We start from the raw sequence: 13,115 nt of genomic DNA, 5'->3' as shown, positions 1-13,115 counted from the left end.
TGGTTTATTTGTTGCGTTCGCCTGTCTGCTTAGCTCAAAACAACCGCGCCTGGCTTGACGGAGAAACCAGGAGAACAGCTGAGCATATTTACGACAGTGCACTTTTACTTTCGCCCTCTGGGGGGAGCCTCGCTGGAAAATCAACACCGGTTGCATAGTGTACCTTTAAATAACACACCGTAGCTGCTATTCTATCAAGGTAGCAGCTTGACCAACCTTGTCATGGTGGGTGTAGGTATGAGGATCTTGAAAAGGTCTTCAGGCAATCAACTTTTTTATTGCTTCATCTGTTTTAAGGTATTTAATTAATGCTCTGACTGTAGATAATAACAAAATTGGACCAAAAAAAGCGTTCTCTAAACTAACTTGTCTGTCCGATTTTGAAGAGTTGCAACAACAAAAGGAGAGCTTTCTGGTCCCTTATTCATTTATATATGTTTTATTCTATTTAACCTTTATCTATCCAGGAAAATCCCATTGAGATTTAAAAACTTCTTTTTCACAGAAGTCCTAGGTCAAAGGCAGCAAAAGTTACATCACAATCACAACAGAAGCTTAACCATTGAAATTAAGACAAAACTTATGAAAAAAATTAATTTCAAGGAGACAATCTCAAGTGCTCTCAGTCTGGTCTTGTACTGAATTCACTTGATTTCTACTTACTTTCTTTCTTTTTACAGAAATGTCCATGTAGAAGGACTCTTGGCACTGCATATTATAATTATAAGCCAACAAAACAGGAAATCCTGATAAAGTACAACTCTTGTGTTTATTTCTGTATTCTTGTCTTTGTTTTGTTAGAGGTTCCAATAATTTTAGTATTTGGCTTGGAGTTATATTCAGTAATTAATCTGCAACCAATTTTCTTTCCCATTAAGTTGATTATTTCAAATTAAGATTTTTTTTTTTTTTTACATCTTTACTTAGATACTTTGCTTTTTAAGTTCAAGGTTAGTATTGTTTAAGAGTTTTTAGACATTTTCCCCAGAAATTGTACACACTTAAGAGGACTGTGATGATCTAGCTGTTGTGTCAGAAAAGTAGCATTTAACCTATCTTTTCTTTATTTCATTTGATAATAGGAGTCCCTTATAATTATTATGATAGCCTTTTTTAGCTTAAAATTGAACATCAGATGTCCTTTTCTTATGGCTACAGTTAAACTAACAGCTTAACAGTAGCATAACATAGCTGCTCCTTTAAGTAGATTTATGTAGGTTAGAAAATAGTAATTTTGTTGACCCTAAACGTATTGACAATGTAAATCTTTTCACAGGAAAAAAAACTAACTGGATGAAAAGCTGCCCACCCCAAAACATTACATTTATTTAGAAAACATATAGAGTTTAACATCATATCCTGCTGAAAATAAATGAATTATTGAAATAGTTGATGTTGACGTACAGATAACTTGGACCTGTGGTTCCTTCAAAAGCATCTTCATGAATATGATGGAGGTTCCTGTTGTCTCTCAATATTCTGCAAAACACATAAAGAAAAGGAAAAAAAGGCATTATATCTAACCTCAAGCTCAAACTGCAGTTTTCTGCTCAACAAATAATTTGAAAGGAAACTTAAGATGACATGGAAATGAAGAACACTGCCCCGAGACTATTACTCATCTCCTTATTGTTATCTGGAGTTTGCACCGAGGAGGATAAATCTTATTTTTAGACTTCAGGGTGTCTGTACGCATCTCGTCCTCATCAGCATTTAGCATTGTTGTACAAGGCAACAAAACAACAGAGCATACAATCTTTGTTTAGTCTTACATAAGGGTTATTTACTGGTACACTTCGTTTTTTTGATTAGAGAGGGAAATCCTGTGCACTTAACCGAAACCAGCTGCTGTGCTACAGTGTATCATATTAGCATTAGAAAAATTTCAAAGAATACAAACTACCGTACTTACAGAGTGTTGAGCTTGGTTCCGTTAAAGGCATGGGATTTAATTTCCTTGAAGCCATTTCTAACCAGGTTCCTATAGAGGACACAGTCTTATTAATACTTTTTCACTGCTAAATGCATGTATTGCCATGGTCAGTGAGCCGAACATTTAAATATGTAAGATTAATCAGTGAAACAAATAGTGACAAATTGTGTCTTTTAGCTCGGATAATGAAATAACAAAGAGGATAAGGCCTTTGCACTCACATGTCAACAGACTCCTTTGTAAGTCCCTGGAAGGAATTGGCAGGAATGATGTCGATCCTCATGTTGTCTGCCATTTCTCTGCAGGCGGAGAAGATAACGCTCATTTAGGCTGCTTGGCTCCATTCTCAGTTAGACTAAATTATGCATATTTATACAAATATGAGCTGTTTGAACTGTGTCACAGTAAGACAGAGTATCAGTCAGGGTTGGTGGCAGTGTGACATTGATAGAACAAAATTTAGAATGAATGGCTCCGGTCCAAAATATGAAATAGGAGAGCAGTTATATGACTTCCAACTGGACTTTTATCAGGTGTAGAGAGGCTGGGACTTGAAATGAAAATACTCACAGGATGATATTTGATGCAAGGGTGGATATGGTTGTCAAGTCTGGGAAGTGTGTTAGGCCTGTGTTTGAGATGCTCCTGTTTTGAAACATGGTAGACAAAGTTTGCCATGAATAGATCAAAAGAATCATAAAACAATTATATTTATTTTATTTTATTTTTTTTTCTCATACCTTTTAAAGATCTTATATTTTTAAATCAGAAAAATAAAGATTTTGAGGATAAACTTTTTATTTCCACTTTATATTGAAATAGGTTTGAGATTTTCTCTCAGAATTTATCATCTTGGATTGATTTATAGGTCAAATTAAAGCAAAAAAGAAATTTGATACTATCTTTTTACTAGCCTTAAAAAAAAAGAAGACACAATCTCATTGGTCTTAATGTCTCAATACTGGAAACCAAAGAAAAATTACTTGCTCGTCTAAATGTATAAACTATGAACATGCAATAAAAAATGCCTTACAAATATTCCAGCCTAGGCAGGTCAGTGAAGGCACCGCTTTCAATGACTCTGAGACTGTTGATATTCTGCACTGAGCTGCAGAAACAATAATTGGGAAACAAATCAGTAATTACAAATGTCTGATATACAATAGCATTCACATCCGCACAAAATATTTATGTATCAGTTGCACTGGAGCTAAATGATTAAACTCTCTGCTTTGTAACTGACAGAATAATGAAATGAAACTTAAATGACATCCATATGAATAATTTCTCCCGTCATATTTGAAAATGATATACAGGGAGGGGGAAGGGTAAAATGTCACTTAGCCTACATCTGCGCCAGACTATGGAGAGAGAAGAAGGCATGCTTCTGAATCTTTGCGATGCAGTCACTCTGGGAGATCTCTCTGTGGTGCAAAGAAATCACTCTCCATCAGTCATTAGTTTAAAAAAAACACACTTCAATTATCACAGATGAAGGTGGTAAATATGGCATGTGTTTTCTCTCTGTTAGGTTTGATTTAGAATACTTAACTTTTAATTCAGTGTAAAAAAAATAGGACAGACATGATTGATGCACTGTTGCAGATCATCAGGGAAACATCCCAAAACAAAATTCACGTTTTCTAGGCCAAGTAACACGCACATGCCAGGACCTCATGTGTGGAAAAGCTCCAAACATACATCAACTGATGCTTTTGGGTCAGAAGGAGTAGGTGGAAATGTTTAAAAAGTAGGACTAAACAAAGACAAAGAGCTACAAAGTTAACAAGACCTTTTCTTCTGTTTGTCCTTGATTACTTTCTTCTCTGATGGCTGACTTCACAAAACGCTCTCCATCTTGAGCTTGCAATCATCATTTTCGGCTGTCGCTCTACTGTAATCGTCTGATACCTTGTGTGCGTCTTACATCAGCGACCATCTTCAACTGAGAAACAATTAAAGTACTCCATCTGTATTGTGGATCCCATTTTCTTTTATCCCATTTCTTAATTGCTTTACATATGGTGTCATAATGACTCCTTACTGGTCATAAAAAGCTACTTCACATGATCATCTAAATGAAGTCATTTCAAGCATGCATCACCAGTGACAAAAACACAGTCATCCCATTCTACCATTACGCAGACTTATTGTGGAGGAAGAATTAAAAGACTGCAGCTGTTCAACTGGGATTTCGTTTAAGTTTGACCCTGTAAGAACACCTAAAGTGTCTGCTGTTTTAAAACAGATTTGGGCTCATTAAACAGATTAGACTCAAGTACAGTAAGTATCTGAGTTTGATAAGGCTTGTCCCTGAGGAACAGAGAAAATGAAAAACACTCTGCTTAGTTTGAAAAATCCACATATAAAATGTTTCTATAAAAAGAAAGTCGGGTTAGTTTTTAGAGGCAAGGTTTCTCCACAGCAGAGCTGAGTTCAGGTGGGTGTTATGCATAAATGACCACCAGTTTCTAACTCTATCTGATTGCTGAAATGAAAGCATTCCCTTCTGTTTCCTCAGCTCCACTACATCTCTTGGTCTTCTCACAAGTACATTCCAATTTGATCGTGCCCCCCTACAGCACTTCTGTGTGATTAATATGACAAAATGATAACATAACACTGGTTTGTTCTTTTAAGTCATTTCTTGGTGGATTTGCTGCTGTGCTGAGGGTAATTATGCTGCTGAGACATCTACTGCCGAGCTCCAGGGGATTTTATAACCCACGGGCTCCATTAAAGTCACTCCTTGGATATAAAGGGAGGATTTCTTCTGCTGGACTGTGCTGTGTATAATAGAGTTGAGACGTTTGAACTTGACAGTCGGGTGCTACATGAGTGATGCACTGTTGAGGAGGCAGTTGGTGGTCCTAATCTTCTCTAACAGAACCACAAAAGCCTCTCAGGTCAGTTTCTATCAATGATTCATGGCAAGTAGTCTGACATGATGATTCTGCAAATATAGATTTATATCTGCTAGATTTAACAAGATTCTTTGTTAAAAGCGTAAGAATTTAGAAGCTGAATCAACATTTAGGAAATATATATATATATATGACTTAACATTTTTTGTTCATTTTATGCAATAATTCTCTGATATATTGGGGTGGAGTTGACATGACCAATATATTGGCTGTCACAGGTTCGAGTCCCGCTGATCCTACTTTCCTTTCTACATACTTTCAGAATAAAGGAAACTAGAGTCTAAAAATAATCTAATAAAATAGTAATTAACTGATATATCTGTCAAACATACATCATAAACCGAAATAAGAATATTTAGTTTTGAATCTGTGTCAAGTATAAATTGCTGAACGCACTCTAAATGTTAAACCGTGTATGTTTTTTCATAAAATATAACTGTTACTTCATGTCAAGCTTAAACCTGATTTAAATACCTGTTGCAGAATAAATATTACATGTGTTTATCATGAACCTATGTTGCTCAGAAAGTTTATATCCACTCTTCATGATCATTTCAATTATAATTTTATGACTCCTAAATTATAAATCATCTGACCCATTCTTGTTTTAGGGTGAAAATATACAATTCAAACATTGTAATATATTTTCAAAAAAAAAAGAAAAAAAAAAGCAAAACATATATAGGGCTAATGTCATGTTCCAAAAGCTTAATATTAGCTTGCTTTGTCCTTTTGTAAAATTTGTGTTGATAGGATTTTGGTCCTGGTCCTGTTGGAATACACAATTACTTCATAAATTTCAATCATTTATGTGTTGGGATTTGAGAAAAAGTTAGTGTCCCTTTTAGTGTCCTTCATCTTGTATGGTGTTTGCGATCACAATACATCTCATAATTTTTATCAAAAGGTCTTCATATTTATGTGATCTGATGATGTTTTTTTATTTTTCTATGTGTGGAGCTGCAGCCTTTTAGCTGAGCTGTGCCTATTGGTTACTGGAGGGTCACAGATTGGGTCAGATGGTCTCTTTGGATTTTCCAACAGGACAATCGTCTTAAAATAAAATAACATTCGCTTTTGGATCAATCAATCTGGTGACCCAACTTTAGGTTTCTGAAAAAGTCTTGACCTAATTAATATCTAAGATTAATGGATTATGTTTGAATTAAATTGTGCTGTGAAACTGAAATGAACTGAAATTTTAACTAAACACTTTTGAAGGTGTACGTATATTTCAAACTAAAATCCAAAACTAAAATTTTGCACATTATTCCCATTATGAATAATTCACTCTGCTACAATTAGACCCCAGAAAATACACAGATAAAATAAATCAGCTCAAAATCATGAAAGTTCACCCTCATAAATTAGTAAAAAAGGTTTGACCGGAAAGGCTTCTCTTAAAAATCTTTTGGATAAAACTGACTAATGAAATTTATTTTGAATTTATTTTTGAAACAGTAAAAGTCCAGTGGATCACCTCTGCAGTTTTTGTGTATTTTGAAGTTAGTGGACTTTCTATTTGCACAAATCTTATTCATTATTAGTCTGAATATTAAATAATTTTCCATTTAAGGTCAGTGATTTGCCATGCAAATCTAGCAACATGCATCTATTAATGTTACCATGAGAATGGAGTTATTATGCTGATTAAATCCTTTGATTCCCTCATGCGTGTTTTATTTACTGTAGTCTCTAAACATCCAATTCAACTCAATATAAATTTACACTCTAAATGTCCCTTTTATATGTGCATTTGAAAGCCACTTACATTATGGTTATGTTGATCAGTTCCTTGAAGGCATGAGTAGGAACGTGTTTCAGGGGCAGCCGGGTGAGCCTTCTGCAAGATTCATGAGCAAAGCAGTTAAATCCACAGCCATGCTGCAATGTTTTCAAAGTAAAGCAGAAAAAAAAATAGGTAGCAAAAACGTCTCATTTTATTACTCTACATTTGTTAAATAAAATCCGTTTTCAGAGAAACTTTACGGTGATGGTAAAATAAAAAGTAAAGCTGAGGAGGGGATGGACGCAGCAGAGAGTAAAAGTTTATGAGATGTCTTTAAGTGTCCAGACAGTTGAAGCAGACAGTTAAGTTACTTACAGTCGCAGCACAGATGTTGCTGCGGTCCCGGAGGCCAGCTGAGTGTGTCTGCTGCACTGAAACGTGTCTGCGCTGCAGCGGCAGATGGCTGGACAGGTATAAGCCCAGCAGGAGCGCAGCTTCAGGACGGTGGACAGCGCGACCAGGAGCCAAACCGCCCGGGGAGCCATGTGTGACACCGAGCCAGAGCTCACTGCAGGATAACAATCATAAAAAAAGAATATTAACACAGAGAAAAAAAACCCTGAGGAGTCTTTCAGAAGTTTGGAGATAAAATCAACCCTCAGGGTGGCTTTATCTTACCAGGCCAGGGGTACAAGGCTGAACAGTCTCTCTCCCTTTCTCTTTTTTTCTTTTTTTTCCCACACAGAGCTTGGATCAGCCGCTGCCTTCAGTGTCTGTAGTAATTGTGAGGTTACTCACCCTGTGAGAGTCTGATCTGGGTGAATACCTAACCTGATTTTTCTTTGACAGCAGAGCAACACTGATGTGACGTTTGGTGGGTGGTGAGCGTGAAAGTTGTTCAAGAGGATGGGATGAAGTCACTTTGCTCTAATTAAGCAAGAGAAGTGACTTTATGCTGTTTTCAGATGTGAGGTTAAGATTACTAGGCTTTCCATTATTAGCAGTAAAAGTCTGTTATTGCTAGAATATTGCAGAAATTTACCATTACCAAGATTTTGATATCATGTTGGATTTTAAAACCGTTTCAACTGGGTGCAATTCTTAAAGGTAGATTTTACTCCAGTTTAGAAATGAAGGCTCACACAGTCTCAGACATGTATCCTTAGCGGTCTCAAGAGTCCCTCTATAAGTTGTTGGGAAATCAGCTTATTACTGGCTGGATCATGACCTCTCTTCTTATAAAGAGTATTAAAATATGTTGGTTTTCTGGCTAACTTAGGTTTTTGAACATAGAAGATACATTTTCTGTAGGTTTGATGTATTTGCATTCCACAAACTGCAATCCTACTTTATTCATTCCAACTCAGTGGTTGGCACGCTCTAAGGCTAATACATTCATTATGCTTCACTGTGGAAGTGACACTAGAGGCTTCCAGGGTATAGATTTGAGCCTAAGTGGTTCTTCGGCTGTTCCTGAACATTCTAATCAGTTTTATTCCATCTAAGTGTGACAGTTTGGTTTGGATAATTAAAACAGTTGAATGTTGCAAGACGACAATAATCCTAACCAAAATAAAATAAAAATGTTAACATTCAATTTTCTGCTACACTTTCGTATAAGTTGTGGCACCAATCCTAATAGAATTAAGAGTTAAAAGCCAAACAAGTCTGGATATTCTTTGGCATTAACTCCAAGTAAACGCTAAAAAAACCCCAGATTTTTAACACGCTGTTAGGTTCTCAGCATGAAAATTGACATTTAAATCGAGTTTATAAGCAATAAGCTAATCAAAATGCATCATTGCTTTTACTCTTGCACTTTTACATCTTACATCATTAGAGACAACACAAGCACAAACCAAAGTGCCATATGTGCTGTTTTGTCAAATACAAAGCTTTGTGTCACTAGTGTAGTTAGTTTAATCTCCTCTGCTGTCAGCGACCCTGACCCCATTTACTGCTGTCTCATCCTGCTTCGCCATGCCGCTTTGACCCGTGTCAGCAGAGCAGCAACACTGTCTTCATACTGACGCAGTGCAACAACACACACACACACACTGATACTCCCAGTTCCTTGGAGAGGTTACAGCCCAGTACTGTTTACCAAGACTCTTACATTCCCTACAAGATTTACAGCAGAGCATACTTACTAAGATGCTCCAGTACGCTTAACCCTGTGGAGCAAGGAAGCTGGGACAGAGGGGGGCTAATTTATGCGAGTGGACTTGAATCTGCCCACGTCTTCCTGCTAACCACCACGCTGTGCATCACTTCGCACCAAGAAGGTCATGCACAGCAGGGAAAGACGATTGAATTTGGAAAATCAAAGCTGCATCACCTCACTATGTCATGCTTGCTTGGGAGACAGCAGAAAATAAGCTGTTATGCCTTTTGTAACAGCTGCTCTGCATCAGTTGTTACACTGATGCTATGTACCAGCTTTTACCAGCTATATTTGATTTATAAACAAAGATGAGGCTCAGTGCCTGATTTCTTATTTTTATTTTGACCTATTAAGTAAAATTAAGCTTTTAAATGTTTTATCTATGATTAGTTCAGGCAGCTTTAATTACATTAAAAATGTTTGAGATAAAGAACCTACTGGGATGGGGTGGGGGAGTGGGAGTATTTCCATTTTGTTTTCTTTACGTTCAGGGCCTGTGTTGTCACAGTGCTTCGGTGACACAGTGGTAAGCATACATGAACCATGTACGGAGGCTTTAGTCCTCAACGTGGCCGATCCAGGTTTGTATCCGACCTGTGGTCCTTTGCCGCAAGTCTCTCTCCCTCTTTCCTGTTAGCCCACTGTACATATAACAAGGCACTAGTTGTAAATACCTAGAAGAAAAAAAGAAAGATTTGCGAAGCATCGCTATGGCCTACTTCTACATTTAGACAGTGATGGATTGAACGGTTTATTAATTATCTACATGGATGGATATACACTCCATACCATTAGATTCAGTGTTTTGAGCTGACTGTGGTATGAAAAATGATCAAGAAGTTCAACATATTTAAAGACTTTTGCAAGGAACTGTAAAATAAAACGAACACCATAGGGCATTTATTTAGGTTTCTCCTCTCAGGTAGACAGAATTAAAACAGGAAAAAAAAGATGACGTTGGCAGTGAGGAGCTCAAGGTCAAGCATAGCTGCAGCCACAACATTTATAATGAGATGGACTAATCCAGAAATGTGTGGGTGTTCCATAATATGCAACAGGCATGATTGCAAACTCACTTTTCCCTTTACCTGCTTTTGTTACCATTGTTGGAGGTTTCTTTTATTTTTAGTGAACAGCTTTTTCTTACCTCTGGGAGGAAGGCTGTTGACCTGTCAGCTTCCTGCTGGTTATCAGAGCACAAAAGCCGACAACAAGAACACGAAAAGTGATGCCCTGCAAAAGGAGACGGTTCAACACCAGCCAGCATTAAACTAGATGAGACAATTTTAAAAATAGACTAAAAGCAAAGTACACAATACAGAAATAGCTCAATCAGTGGAACACAAGGACAGAGTCAGAGCAAACCTGAAGTCATTAGAAGGAGCCATCGGTGTCAAACACTGTTTACTTTCTGTTTCCACACAAAAACTTGACATTTCAGGGAGAAAGTTCAACAGCAAGCACACATCAGTGTGGTATTTGAGGTAATTGGCAGCAGGAACACTGTGTATGTTCTTCTGAGAGTCCTTTTTTGTCTTATTCCTGACTACTGTTTCTCTGTCAGACTCAACAGATCCAAAAACTAACAAGAGTTTTCTAAGCAGGGCAAATAACATCCAGGGCCAAGCAGCTTCTGCTCACCCTGTTCCTCTCAATGTCATCATGCTGATATACTCATACTGTTGTGTGTTGCTGCAGTTACTTAATTGATCTATACGTTTAAGAAAAGCCATTTAATCTAAACATTACTAGGAAAATAGGAATAGCTGTGAAACATTTTTAAACTGATTTTCCTGGTATTGTTGTAGCTGTAACAGGTATAATTGTTTATCCCTAATTTCTCAGAAGTAAAATAAATGAGTCCTTATTTACATAGCAGACTAGCAACCTCCAGATCAACCACAGCTACTACATGTGGAAACTGTAAGCTCCATTTTGTAAAACGTCTTTTGCATAAAACCTATTTTCTTTGAGACGAAGCATCCAAGAGAAATGGTCCCCTCTCAAATATTAAGACTCTTGACTTGACCACTTTCAAAACACAAAAAAAACCCTGGCTCATACAGCAGCACCGGTATGGCCATTACAAATTAAATGCAAAATGATGTAAGTGTATATGAGGCGTGCACTTGTTTGAATTTGAGTGGATGTGTTTATTTAATCTAAGTGATGTTGTTATTTTTATCTGGTTTCTAGACATTTCTGATCGCATTCATGGTAATTGTTTTTGCTTTGTATTTAACTATTTAAAGTACTTCAAGGGAGAGGTTTTGCCAATTATCCATAGATATGAGCCTTATGATACAGCCATGATATTATTTCATGAGCTATGTGTCTTTTTCTGTCCCTACCAAATAAACCAAATATAAAAAAACTTTTCCTGTGAGACATTATAGCTGGCAGTCAAACATTCAAAAACATCTTAGAGAAGCAAAGTTAAACTCTGCCTCACATAACAGTTTTTTGATAGTTAAATTGTGGTCTTATCCGGCCGAGGCACCTTCTTTGATGTTTGCTGTATCCACTACAATACTATGGATAATTCGACTAGAGCAACCAGGTTTAAAACCCAATTTGTGAAGTTAGCAATGAAAAGCTTTTTTGCAGACCGGTATGCTTGCGATACAAGCTGGATTGTCCGAGATTCGAGTTTAAGTTTCACAAGAAATCCATCTTGAAAGGCTCCTGCTAATACATCTGTCTCTGAACAACAAGCGAGTCATACTAATGACATGCCAGCAGTTTTTCTTTTGGGGCGGGACATGTAAGAATGGCGACAGTCAGAGGGGCCTTATTGGGGCATTACAAACATGGGTACACTGGAGGTTTTAGCTAGAATAGCGACAATTTCTCATTTTCAAAAAGAAGCAAAGGAAAGCACTTTGTGCATTTGTAGGTGGGAAAGATATCTGCGCATTTTTTATTTTGACAGTATTTGGAAAAAGTTAAATTTATCTGCTTACGAAATGTCATGATTCGCTGATACGATTGGCTGAAAGTGTATTATGGAAGGCGGGTACTAGCTGGTACGTCACCCAATAAGTTTGAAGTATAGTACTAAATGTCAGTCCTTTTCATGGACTGAACGACAGCCATCCCAGATTGATAAAGTAGAACTCAACTCAGTTCTACACATATCATTCTGACTACTGCCAGGTCAGGGTTGTGGATCTTTGCAGCCTTTCCAGAGTTTATATGCCCCTTTTGGGCGCTTCTCTTGTTAGTGTTCTACTCACCAGGCTTGTCAACTTAAGTGGATAACCATTCCTGGGTACATCTGCCCCTGAACTATGCTTTTTTTTTCATTTCAAAGGTCAGACTGGACAGGGCTTAACCAACTGATCAATAATGTTCAATAATGCTTTCTAGAACCTCTAAGACCCTAAAAGAACAGTCGTATTTATACTGAAAGGAAATGCTGCTCAGGTTTACTGTAGTTTTAAGATTGTGAAGGCAATAAGTGTAATAATATATAATGATGATATATTGGTGTCAGATGTAAATACTACTGGGGTGTAAAATCCTAATTAAATGTATAATACTTTTTGGACTTTCAACAGCAGCTTACATTGTATGTTTTCAAACCAAGCATTTAAGAAGCCATTAAGGATTTTTTTTCAACAACTTCATGGATCCTTAGTGAATGAGATGCTCAGGAATGAGCCTTCATTTGATTAATTAATCAACTCTTTGGATGGAGCATAAAGTGTAAGCCTGTGACATTTGTAATGAGCCAAGTGTCTGCATTAATCTGCCCAACCACTCAATACACCTGCTGGTGACAAATTGATTGGATCTCATTGGGGATTCAGCACAGTGTCCACATACCCAGTGTAAGGGGATCAAATCTGACCAGAGACCTTTGCTGATTTTTTTCATTCTCCATTAAATGTCCAAATTTTTCTGTCATGTTCACACAGAATGACATCGTCATTAATAAACCCCAAATGTTGTAAACTATGCATCAAGTGTTCTGCGCTGAAAAAAACCCCCAACATTCATGTGGGGAATAAACAAACACCAGGAAGGTATTTTCGAAAACTTGATGCTGCCAACACTCAAATGTGAAATAAATCAATTTGTTTTCAGCATTTGCATGTCATTTAAAAAACAATTTGGAAGAAAATGCAGGGCAGCATATCAAAAAAGCTTTTCTGCTTTAATAAAGGAGCAACAGACCAAAACAGTTTGCCAATGAAAATTTCAGGCAAAGAACCAGAACTTTGGTCAAATTAGTTCTGGAAAGATTGATGAAACCTTTAATGCCCAGAAGCAGCCTTGTTCTGTGTAGATCAGGAACAGTTTTACACAGAGGACAAATATACAAAAAACACAGAGTCTTACAAGTTTTTTATTTTGTTCTTG

General features: G+C 37.0%; 1 protein-coding gene across 1 annotated transcript in view; it reads right to left on the bottom strand.

The window, feature by feature from the left end:
• The window catches only part of lhcgr (luteinizing hormone/choriogonadotropin receptor), a 12,867-nt gene extending 5,733 nt beyond the window's left edge, over positions 1-7,134 (bottom strand). Inside the window, exons 1-8 of the mRNA XM_015381988.1 lie at positions 6,962-7,134; positions 6,629-6,700; positions 3,283-3,357; positions 2,967-3,041; positions 2,504-2,578; positions 2,155-2,232; positions 1,913-1,981; positions 1,405-1,479 (exon numbers count right to left, since the gene is read on the bottom strand). Of these exons, the coding sequence (XP_015237474.1) occupies positions 1,405-1,479; positions 1,913-1,981; positions 2,155-2,232; positions 2,504-2,578; positions 2,967-3,041; positions 3,283-3,357; positions 6,629-6,700; positions 6,962-7,131 (689 nt within the window). The 5' untranslated portion in view covers positions 7,132-7,134. The remainder of the gene's footprint in view (positions 1-1,404; positions 1,480-1,912; positions 1,982-2,154; positions 2,233-2,503; positions 2,579-2,966; positions 3,042-3,282; positions 3,358-6,628; positions 6,701-6,961) is intronic.
• Positions 7,135-13,115: the final 5,981 nt, after the last annotated feature.

This window comes from Cyprinodon variegatus, unplaced genomic scaffold (assembly GCF_000732505.1).
Source record: "Cyprinodon variegatus isolate N-32 unplaced genomic scaffold, C_variegatus-1.0 Scaffold246, whole genome shotgun sequence".
Classification (NCBI taxonomy): domain Eukaryota; kingdom Metazoa; phylum Chordata; class Actinopteri; order Cyprinodontiformes; family Cyprinodontidae; genus Cyprinodon; species Cyprinodon variegatus.
This window is presented reverse-complemented; position numbering and strand designations above follow the sequence as displayed.